The following is a 12,663-nucleotide window of genomic DNA, read 5'->3' on the forward strand; positions in this document are numbered from 1 at the left end:
CCTTGCTGTTGGGGTCCCCCAGGGCTTGGTCCTTGGCCCCCTCTTCTCTGCTCCCCCTTGCTGTTGAGGTGCCCCAGGTCTCGGTCCTCAGCCCACTCCTCTTCCTCTTGGGGTCCCCCAGGGCTTGGCACCCAACTATAACATACAGATGCAGGGGGGGGGGGAGGACACATTCGCCTTGATCTAAATAAATGTTCACACACAGAAATTTGAGACTGTTTTTCAATCAAAACTTAAAACAACAGACAAGCAGAGTGGAGACATACATCGTAAATCAGTCCACTGGGCTCAGGACAGTTTTATGATGTGTCTTATCTCTCCTTCAACCTGCACGTGGAAGGAGATGCAGCACCACCTAGTGGATGGCAACATTATTACAAGTCAAGTTCTGAATTTTTATGAAGTTTTAAAGCAAAAAGGAAAAAAAAAATGATGATTCAGATTTACGATGTATGTCTCCTTTCTGCTTGTTTGTTGTTTTAAGTTTGGAGTGAAAAACAGTCTCAAATTTCTGTGTGTGAAGATTTATTTAGATGAAGAGGAATGTGTCCCCCCCCCCTTCTGTATGTTATAATTGTGTGCCATCCAAACCAGTTTCATTCAATAGCCTGAGGAAGGGGGTGAGATCCCTGAGAGCTGCAGTAACATCATGTATTTTTGTTGGCCATTACAAGGTCTCCTACCTACAGGATGGCGTGGCTTCTCTCACTGAGACCAATCACACATCGCTCTACTGGCTAACGGTAATACTACAGATAATACTAACTCATGAGGACGACACAAGACATACATAAAACATGGATGTTAAAGTGCTGGAGGGGACCCCAAACTCTGGGCCACTGCGGCTGTAACTCTTCCAATTCTGACCACCACCCGCCTAAGTTTCCTGACTTTTTTTGAAGAATCTTCTCTTCTTCCCACAGAAAAACTACACTCAGCCATTTGTGGCTGTAAAGTTCCTGAATGTGACGCGTAACATGGACCACAACGTGGAGTGTCGCATCAATGCCGCCAACATCAACAATCAGGACGAGCGGGACAAGTTTCAAGGGCGAGTCATCTTCAGACTGAGGATCGATGCCTAAACATGACCTCCATGACGCTTGGTCCCACGCAGAATGTCACGGCCACCAAGGCCTTGCGCTAAAGCTGCCACCTGTTTGCTGCAGGCGCCTAGTGTTGTCATCCCCCCCCCCCCTGTATAGCGCCCCTGTGCCGCCATCCTGTATATAAACGTGTGTATATATTTAATGTCAATCATTAGACTTGTCAGTTCCACACTTGCACCATTAAAGATCACTTATGGATTTCTAATCTTAGCGGTGTCCTTTCTATAATCCCCCCTCTGCTTATTGCTTCGGGGGGCCCGTCACAGGAACATCGGAAGTCGGGGGGAGTACCTGCTCTGAGCCAGCAGGACGGAATATCCTGACTCCAGACTTCAACATAGTAGAATCCTCAATTGGACGTGCGAATCTGTGTAATTCATGGCCACCATATTCTACAAGGCTGCGGCGGAATATTCCATCCTGTGTGAGAGGTCCGTATATAATATATTACTGCTGCACTCCATGTTCCTGCTGGGACCTCCTGAGAAGTCACAGGACTCTGAAGAGTGAACAGAGAGGCGCACTGTTGTCACGGCGCGTTTAGGTGCCGAATTGGGGTTTAAAGGGGTTGTCCCGCGCCGAAACATTTTTTTTTTTTTTTCAATAGCCCCCCCGTTCGGGGCGAGACAAACCCGATGCATGTGTTGAAAAAAAAAAACGGATAGTACTTACCCGAATCCCCGCGCTCCGGTGACTTCTTACTTACCCTGCGAAGATGGCCGCCGGGATCTTCACCCACGGTGGACCGCAGGTCTTCTGTGCGGTCCATTGCCGATTCCAGCCTCCTGATTGGCTGGAATCGGCACACGTGATGGGGCGGAGCTACGAGGAACAGCTCTCCAGCACGAGCAGCCCCATTCAGAAGGGAGAAGACCGGACTGCGCAAGCGCGTCTAATCGGGCGATTAGATGCTGAAAATTAGACGGCACCATGGAGACGAGGACGCCAGCAACGGAGCAGGTAAGTGAATAACTTCTGTATGGCTCATAATTAATGCACGATGTACATTACAAAGTGCATTAATATGGCCATACAGAAGTGTATAGACCCACTTTGTTTCGCGGGACAACCCCTTTAAGCAGGTTTTTTACGCCCCTAGACATGAATGGGCAATTTTGGTCTTTAATATAAATCAAAATAGAGCAACTTACCTCTGGCCAACAGTTGCTGAGGGGGTGGGGGAGAGGGGAATTCTTACCTCCATAAGTATCAAGTGGAGCTACTTACCTCTGCAGGAAGAGGCAGCGGAAGACAGAGAACCAATATATACAGAGGGGAGGTAGATTCTCCTCAGTATATACACACACAGAGGTGATGTAGATTCTCCTCAGTATATACACATAGAGGTGAGGTAGATTCTCCTCAGTATATACACATAGAGAGCGGGTAGGTTCTCCTCAGTATATACACATAGAGGTGAGGTAGATTCTACTCAGTATATACACATAGAGGTGAGGTAGATTCTCCTCAGTATATACACACAGAGGGGGAGTAGATTCTCCTCAGTATATACATACATAGAGGGGAGGTAGATTCTCCTCAGTATATACACATAGAGAGGAGGTAGATTCTCCTCAGTATATACACACAGAGGGGAGGTAGGTTCTCCTCAGTATATACACATAGAGAGCAGGTAGATTCTCCTCAGTATATACACACATAGGAGGTGAGGTAGATTCTCTTAAATATATACTCATAGAGGTAAGTTAGATTCTCCTCAGTATATACACACAGAGGTGAGGTAGATTCTCCTCAGTATATACACAGAGAGGGGAGGTAGATTCTCCTCAGTATATACACATAGAGGGGAGGTAGATTCTCCTCAGTATATACTCATAGAGGTGAGGTAGATTCTCCTCAGTATATACACATAGAGGGGAGGTAGATTCTCCTCAGTATATACACACAGAGGTGAGGTAGATTCTCCTCAGTATATACACATAGAGGTAAGGTAGATTCTCCTCAGTATATACACATAGAGGTAAGGTAGATTCTCCTCAGTATATACCCATAGAGGGGAGGTAGATTCTCCTCAGTATATACACATAGAGGGGAGGTAGATTCTCCTCAGAATAAAAATGGAGGGGAGGTAGATTCTCCTCAGTATATACACATAGAGGTGAGGTGGATTCTCCTCAGTATATATACACAGAGGGGGAGTAGATTTTCCTCAGTATATACACACAGAGGGGGAGTAGATTCTCCTCAGTATATACACAGAGAGGAGAGGTAGATTCTCCTCAGTATATACACATAGAGGAGAGGTAGGTTCTCCTAAGTATATACTCATAGAGGGGGGTAAATTCTCCTCAGTATATACTCATAGAGGGGGGGGGTAGATTCTCCTCAGTATATACACATAGAGGGGAGGTAGATTCTCCTCAGTATATATACAGAGAAGGGAGGTAGATTCTCCTCAGTATATACACATAGAGGTGAGGTAGATTCTCCTCAGTATATACACATAGAGGTGAGGTAGATTCTCCTCAGTATATACACATAGAGGGGGGGGGGTAGATTCTCCTCAGTATATACACATAGCGGTGAGGTAGATTCTCCTCAGTATATACACATAGAGGGGAGGTAGATTCTCCTCAGTATATACACATAAAGGGGGGGAGGTAGATTCTCCTCAGTATATACACATAGAGGTGAGGTAGATTCTCCTCAGTATATACACATAGAGGGGAGGTAGATTCTCCTCAGTATATACACATAAAGGGGAGGTAGATTCTCCTCAGTATATACACAGAGAGGAGAGGTAGATTCTCCTCAGTATACACACATAGAGGTGAGGTAGATTCTCCTCAGTATATACACATAGAGGTGAGGTAGATTCTCCTCAGTATATACACATAGAGGTGAGGTAGATTCTCCTCAGTATATACACATAGAGGTGAGGTAGATTCTCCTCAGTATATATACATAGAGGTGAGGTAGATTCTCCTCAGTATATATACAGAGAGGAGATATGTATGAGAGCAGCACTCCGGGGGTTAAGTAAAAGATCAAATCTTTATTGTGCCCAAACAACGTTTCGACCCTCCATCCGAGGGTCTTTATCAAGTTCCAACTGACATACACAGACTCCAACATTAAATAGCCCCCATAGCTCCACCTTCACCAATCACAGATAACAAAACACATTACAATTAAAACAGATGAAACTTGATTGGATGAATCAGTCCATCGAAGCCAGGTGCAGCATACACAATACAATCAGATGTTTAACGTGTCCTACCCAGCGCTGTGTTCAGGCTGCCGCCGGTGTAGTCGCATATCCCTGACGTGGATCACTTCCTTGATTAACAATGAAGATCTCGCGAGATCAGCAGAGCCTTCTGCCCAATGTCGTCACCACCAGCCGTCTATTAGCATTCATAGCGCATGCGCAAGGTTCCGATGTCTGCAGCACATCGCCACGGAGCCCCTACTATAAGAGAAAGCTGAACACACTCCGTCTATTGCGCATGCGCAGGATCGCGGAGCACCCGAATGGATGAATACAGTGCTCCCTCCACCGCGCAGTCACTGCATGGTCACAATCCTCCATTAGTACAATCAAGGTGCCCTAGAGCAACATTTGTACTGTTAAGGAGTGTAATCCATTCATCACTTAGCAGAGATTCGCATAACGATATAGCTATATTCATCTGATTATAAAGTAGTTACTCATTAGTATGAAACAGCAACGCTGTGTTTGTGCTGAGACTCCTCTACCAACAACACTATCACTAATCAATAATATTCAATGTAATGTAGTGCTAATGCGCAATCAAATTCTTATTATAATAGGCTAATCACCAAGTGTTCTTCAGCCCAGGCAGGCTATACATAGTAGATATCTCCACAGCAGTGCAGCCTAAACCAGTTGTAAGAAGTGTGACACAAACATGATTCAATATGCACCAATCATAACTTTATTTAAACAGTTTATATGGCACAGATGTAAAATGCGTCAATAATGGCTGCGTCACCCAATGCGATCTGAAAACAAAAGAGAAAAAAACAATTAAAATGTGACTTAAAAACAATGTTCGAATCAAGTAACAAAACATCAATACATTTCTTCATACACATTATTTGAGGTATAATAACGGATTGTACTTCACATTTAAGCCACTAGGGGCCAACGCATCCAACGTGAAGATACACTTTGCTTCCAACAATTTCAATTTTCGTTCTCTGTCGCCGCCTCTTATATCCCTATCCACTGAGTCAATGACCTTAAACTGCAACTGACTGATGGAGTGATTATGCTCCTCAAAGTGCTTAGGGATGGGGAGATCACGTTTCTTGTTCCTGATGTGGCTCTTATGGTTAGCTATCCGTTTGCGAACCTCCGTAATGGTTTGACCCACATATTGGAGGCCGCACGGACAGCTAATCAGATATACGACAAATGCTGACCAACAGCTATACCAGCCACGTATATAAAACCGTTTCCCGGATCTCGGATGTACAAAGCTGTCCCCTTTGGCCATGTTGTGACAGGCTGCACATCCGAGACACGGAAAGTTGCCATTTCTGACAGGGGCTAACGTTCTCTGTATAGAACCCAGAGGTAGAGCAGAAGATGTGTGAACCAAACGATCTTTTAAATTTTGTGCCCGTTTATATGCCATCATGGGTGGGCAAGTAAATTCTGCAATCTCGGGGTGGCACCTCGAAAGAATGTGCCAATGTTTTCGGCTGACAATACCTCATATACCGAAGTATCTGACAACTGTGTACTGAGTTCATGGTGATAGTATTGAGTGTCCATGATGATGATGGCTCCTCCCTTGTCCACGGAGCGAATAGTCAAGGAGTCATCCTTACTCAGTAATTTGATTGCATGCCACTCAGCCTTGTTCATATTAGACTGTTGCCTGGGCCTGGTTTGTCGAGCTCGTATCTTAAGATTGTTTGAGTTTTTGTATCCTGATTTTCCAATATTGGCCAAGATATATACATTACCAAAAGTCCACAAGGATATTCAGCGTCTTTCTGTCTGAAACCACTCTGTCTGCAGACTGCGTGAATTTGGTTCTGACATTACTAATGTTGGTTTTGTGCAATAACTTCTTTTTGTACCAGGATCGGTTTTACCGGCAGTTACAAGGAACCGCGATGGGGTCCAATATGGCCCCATCTTACGCTAATCTATTCATGCGCCATATGGAGGAGACGCGTCTCTGTACCTCCCCATCCTGGGCCTTTGCCCAGGTATGGTGGAGGTACATCGACGACGTCTTCGTCATATGGAACGGTTCGCTGGAGCAGGTAAATACTTTTCATACTGAATTGAACAACTTTTTGCCAGAGCTCAAATTCACCCTGTCTGCATCAGATACGTCCATACAATTTTTGGACGGCTTGATTATCAAACAAGGCACTTGTTTGAAGACTGATTTATACACCAAGCCTACCGATCGCAACAACTTACTGCATTATTCGAGTTGCCACCCGCCGGCCATGATTAAATCTTTACCATGGAGCCAGATGCTCCGAGTCCGGCGGGTGGTAAACGATGAGTATTTTGATGTATGGCTTGAAACAATGTATAACAAGTTTGCCTCTAGAGGCTATCCACAAGAATTATTGTGTGAACAGATGAACAAAGTCAAACAAGTGGAACGTGCTTCTGTCCTTAAATCTGCCACCACTACAAGTGTGGCTACAAAACGGATACCATTTGTTTCCACTTTTGGAGCACATAGTCATGAGATCCGACACATCTTAAGAAAACATTGGCACATTCTTTCGAGGTGCCACCCCGAGATTGCAGAATTTACTTGCCCACCCATGATGGCATATAAACGGGCACAAAATTTAAAAGATCGTTTGGTTCACACATCTTCTGCTCTACCTCTGGGTTCTATACAGAGAACGTTAGCCCCTGTCAGAAATGGCAACTTTCCGTGTCTCGGATGTGCAGCCTGTCACAACATGGCCAAAGGGGACAGCTTTGTACATCCGAGATCCGGGAAACGGTTTTATATACGTGGCTGGTATAGCTGTTGGTCAGCATTTGTCGTATATCTGATTAGCTGTCCGTGCGGCCTCCAATATGTGGGTCAAACCATTACGGAGGTTCGCAAACGGATAGCTAACCATAAGAGCCACATCAGGACAAAGAAACGTGATCTCCCCATCCCTAAGCACTTTGAGGAGCATAATCACTCCATCAGTCAGTTGCAGTTTAACCCCTTAGTGACCAAGCCTGTTTACGCCTTAATGACCAGGCCAAATTTTGCAAATCTGACACGTGTCACTTTAGCATGGAAAAACACCAGAAAGGTTTTGCATATCCAAGCGATTCTGACTTTGTTTTTTCGCCACATGTTGTACTTCATTTAGGTGAAAAAAAAGACCGATAGAATTTGTGTTTATTTATTAAAAGCGCCAAAATTGGGAAAATTTTGAAAAAATCGTCATTTTTTCACATTTCCAACTGCAATATCTCAAATATGTGCAAACATAATATAGAAATTTTTGCTAAGATTTATATTTCCATCCGTTTACTTTATTTTGGGCGCACATTGGAAAAACTTTCATTTTTTTTTTAACCATTTAGGAGACGTACAAATGTAACATTACTTTTCAGCCTTTTGAGGAACACTTTGTTTTCCTACACCAATCCAAGATTGGAAAGGCTCATAGGAATCAAAATGATAGATACCCCCACAAGTGACCCCATTTTAAAAACCGCACCCTTTAATGTATTCACTGAGGGGTGTCATGAGTATTTTAACCCCACAGTTTTTTTTCAGGAGTCAATGCAATTTAGAAGAGAAAAACAAAAATTTCATATTTTTGCAAATGTGTCATTTTAAAGACAGGACTTTTTTCTATAGTACACATGAAAATTAGGATTTGCACCCCAGAATGGATACCCCTGTTTGTCCCGTGCTCAGAAACATACCCATTGTGGCCCTAATCTTACGTTTGGATGCACAATGGGGCCCAAAATGAAAGGAGCAATCGGTGGCTTTCGGAACAGAAATTTTGCTTGAAGGAGATTTAGTCCCCATTGCCCACTTGTAGAGCCATTGAGTGACCAAAACGATGGAGAACCCCCACAAGTGACCCCATTTTGAAAAGTAGACCCCTTAACGAATTTATCTAGGGGTACGATGACTTTTTTGACTTCACAGTTTTTGAATGAATCTAAGCCAAGCAGAAGGAAAAAATTACGATTTTCATTTTTTTGGCAATTGTGTCAATTTAAAAACTGTTTTTTTTGGAAAGTGTACATAGGAATGAAGACTTTCGCCCCAAAATGGATACCCCCGTTTGTCCCGTGTTCAGAAACATACCCATTGTGGCCCTAATCTACTTAAAGGAAACATAGCTAGGCCTATAATCGAAGGAGCACCCGTTGGATTTCAGGGTACAACAGAATAAATTCCAGGCCGCATTGCCCACTTGTAGAGCCATTGAGCGTCCAAAACGATAGAGAACCCCCACAAATGACCCCATTTTAAAAACTAGACCCCTTAACAAATTAATCTAGGGGTGTACTGCATGTTTTGACCCCAAAGTATTTGAATGAATCTAAGCAAAGCAAAAGGAAAAAATTACGATTTTCATTTGTTTGTCAATTTTGTCAATTTAAAAACAGTTTTTTTTGTACAGTGTACATAGGAATGAAGACTTTCACCCCAAAATGGATACCCCTGTTTGTCCTGTGTTCAGAAACATACCCATTGTGGCCCTAATCTACTTACAGGACACATGGCTAGGCCCATAATGGAGGGAATGCCAGCTGGATTTCAGAGAGGAACTGAATAAATTCCAGGCCCCATTGCCCTCTTATACGGAAAAAAATTTGACTTCCTAAAACTAATCCCCCCCCCTCACACCCCCCCCCCGCCATCCCCATTTTTTGTCATTCCCTAAATATTAGATAAAGGTAATAATATAAACTGCGTTTTATGTCCGAAGACAGAGGTAATTACGGAGGCTGGTTGGGCTGGGCACATGGGGCAAGAAAACCGGGTATCCCCCCCCTCCTCTCATATATTTTGGGGGGTATTCGTAACCTCAGCGGCGGGTATGGGGTGTAAAAAGTGGCGCTGTGAGGCTTTGTAATCTTGCTGCGGTCTCACAGAGAAGGCGCTCAACAAGCTGCTCCTGGAACTGCAGGAAGACGAACGTTCCCGGGGCTTCTTGTAAATTACGGATTACAGGTAGCGGTCTGAATAACGCCGGGCTCACGTAGCCGTAGGCGGAATCCGCTTGCGGAGGCCAGCAGCGGATTCCAGCTGTGAGCCCGGCTGTGACCCTGCGCACGGTTGCGTAATGTACTGCGCATAACTGCCTACTCACACAGGCGGTTTTTTGTTTGCATTTCCCGCGCCGTCGCTTAGAGATGACTCGGGTACCCGCAGCCCGTACACAATGTGCTTGCATATGGGGTGCGAGTATATCCGCGGTCATAGAGCACAAAGGGCTCTAGGTCGCGGATATTCGCAGTAAAATATAGCATGCTGTGTTCTGTTTCTGCGAGTGGATTACATAATTCCGACCCGCTAATTGGGGGGAATTGTGTAATCCAATGCATGCGATTGATCCGTGGATTACCGCTGATCAAGCGCATGCAGAACCTGTAATTCCTCTCCGGTCATGTGTGACCGGCCTAATGTTAGTTCGCTACTTTATCACGTGACCGGGGACCGCTCAACGAGGCCGCCGGTCACTGCTCCTAGCACTCAGCAACCGTTGGTCGCTGGGAGCAAGGAGATTTAAAATTTCCTGCGCTTCCCGGCTCCTGCGAATGTGTCCGGAATTTTGCCGGCGGGCGCATGCGCAGCAGCCGGAAGGGTCCATGGAGGATAATCGCATCTGGATTCAAATGCGGAAGCCTCCGAGAAGATGTTTCATCTCCCCCAACCGATCGCATCAGTGAGGGGAAATGAAACTGCCACTTTTTAAAGAACTTTTACGTGATCGCCATTATGCATTGGATAACGGCAATCACGTGACCAGTAACCGCCCCGTGATATCTCCAGGCTCTTGGCTACCTTTGGTAGCCAGGAGCAGGGAGATTTTATATTTCTTGGGCAATATTTCACTTTTGCGCATGCGTCCGCCATCATGCTGACGGGCGCATGCGCAGAAGCTGGGGTAAGGTCCGCGGATCAACATCCCATCAGGGAACAAATCCGGGACCTTGGGTATGTAATTTCATCCCCTCTTACGGATACGATCCGTAAGGGGAGATGAAACTTTAACTTTTTAAACTTTTTTTTACTTTTAACTTTTTTTTTTTTTTTTTACTTTTTAGCTTTCTATGATCACCGTTATCTGATGGATAACGGTGATCATATGACTGGAAACCGCATACAGCGGTCCCCAGTCATATCTCCCTGCACTCGGCTATCTGTGACAGCCGGGTGCAGGGAGATTTTGAATTTGCCGGGCTCGCCGGCTTCTGCGCATGCGCGCCGCATCGGCACATCGCAGAAGCCAGCGGGGGGTCCTGACACCGGCCGGAGGACATCGGCGGACCTGAGGTGAGTATTTTCACCTCCCCTCATGGATCCGATCCATGAGGGGAGGTGAAACTTTTCTTTTTTTCCACTTTTTTTCACTTTTCCGCGATCGTCGTTATCCGTTGTATAACGGCGATCGCGGTATCGGGGACCGCTCACCGCAGTCCCCGCTGACATCTCCTGCTTCCCGGCTACCTACAGGAGCCGGGAGCCAGGAGATTTTAAGTCTCCCGCGCCGCCGGGCCTTCTGCGCATGCGGCTGACGTAATGCCGCCTGGCGCGCATGCGCAGAAGGACGGCTACGGCGCCCGGAGCATCGGGACAGCTGGGAGTCGTGCGGCGGACATCGGTGAGTAATTTCAGCTGCTCCGATGGATCCGATCCATCAGAGCAGCTGAATCTTTAACTTTTATTGCACTTTTATTTACTTTTTTGCGATCGGCGCTATCCATTGCATAGCGCCGATCGCAATGCCGGGGGGGGGGGGGGTCCGAACAGCCCGGGATGACAGCTCCATGCTGTCAGCTACCTGCGGACACCAACAGCATGGAGCTGTCACGTCCACAGCCCAAGGGGCATTATTTTCTGCAGGAAGCATGTTTTTACGTCCTCAGAGAATAAAGCCCACTTCGGGAGGACGTAAAAACACTATGGGCTGGTCGTTAAGGGGTTAAGGTCATTGACTCAGTGGATAGGGATATAAGAGGCGGCGACAGAGAACGAAAATTGAAATTGTTGGAAGTGTGGGGGGGTTAATTCAGGTTTATGCCTTTAAATAGAGAATGATAAGTGTATTTCACAGACTACTGATGTGTTTATAAGTTGCGTCTTCTTCTGCTAAAGGTTTAAGCTTATATGTGTAAGGGCCGACGCTTTAAAAATAGACCACAGAGACTCCATTTTGTATTTCTTCACAAACTGCTATAATACATATATATCTGTATGGATTTCAACTTTTATCTAGAAAGATGTTAGATTCCAATTATAATGACCCACCTGGAATTACTAATTGGATAACACTGGGTTTACGTCCTGTTCTGGACGCTTACTAACAAGCCCACAGGAATGTACCTCCCTACACAGAGGGGGACATACTGATAAGAGGACGATATGTTTTTAATCAACGTATGTGCTTGTTAACTTTTAATCGTATCTGGCATAAAGCCACTTGCTTCGTAAGAACTGTATAAAGATTGAATACATTGAACATTAAACGGGCATTTCTTGGGTTGACACATACGGTGTGGAGTCCATAGAATCCTCAAGAGTATACTCTTATGATTTAACACTAATTCGGAAGCAGACAGCATCAGCTGACGGGTCCCCTTGTGACCCCCCCCCCCCCCAACAGAAGCAAAGTGGATCTTCACGTTGGATGCGTTGGCCCCTAGTGGCTTAAATGTGGAGTATAATCCGTTATTATACCTCAAATAATGTGTATGAAAAAATGTATTGATGTTTTGTTACTTGATTCGAACATTGTTTTTAAGTCACATTTTAATTGTTTTTTTCTCTTTTGTTTTCAGATCGCATTGGGTGACGCAGCCATTATTGACGCATTTTACATCTGTGCCATATAAACTGTTTAAATAAAACTATGATTGGTGCATATTGAATCATGTTTGTGTCACACTTCTTACAACTGGTTTAGGCTGCACTGCTGTGGAGATATCTACTATGTATAGCCTGCCTGGGCTGAAGAACACTTGGTGATTAGCCTATTATAATAAGAATTTGATTGCGCATTAGCACTACATTACATTGAATATTATTGATTAGTGATAGTGTTGTTGGTAGAGGAGTCTCAGCACAAACACAGCGTTGCTGTTTCATACTAATGAGTAACTACTTTATAATCAGATGAATATAGCTATATCGTTATGCGAATCTCTGCTAAGTGATGAATGGATTACACTCCTTAACAGTACAAATGTTGCTCTAGGGCACCTTGATTGTACTAATGGAGGATTGTGACCATGCAGTGACTGCGCGGTGGAGGGAGCACTGTATTCATCCATTCGGGTGCTCCGCGATCCTGCGCATGCGCAATAGACGGAGTGTGTTCAGCTTTCTCT

The 12,663-nt window shown here is 45.0% G+C and overlaps 1 protein-coding gene across 1 annotated transcript in view; it reads left to right on the forward strand.

Moving 5' to 3' along the window:
* ATP1B2 (ATPase Na+/K+ transporting subunit beta 2) overlaps positions 1-1,314 on the forward strand; it is a 39,870-nt gene extending 38,556 nt beyond the window's left edge. Inside the window, exon 7 of the mRNA XM_066593957.1 lies at positions 924-1,314. Coding sequence (XP_066450054.1) covers positions 924-1,085 — 162 coding nt within the window. The 3' untranslated portion in view covers positions 1,086-1,314. The remainder of the gene's footprint in view (positions 1-923) is intronic.
* The last annotated feature ends 11,349 nt before the right edge of the window (positions 1,315-12,663 follow it).

This window comes from Eleutherodactylus coqui, chromosome 2, assembly GCF_035609145.1.
Source record: "Eleutherodactylus coqui strain aEleCoq1 chromosome 2, aEleCoq1.hap1, whole genome shotgun sequence".
In the NCBI taxonomy this organism is placed as follows: domain Eukaryota; kingdom Metazoa; phylum Chordata; class Amphibia; order Anura; family Eleutherodactylidae; genus Eleutherodactylus; species Eleutherodactylus coqui.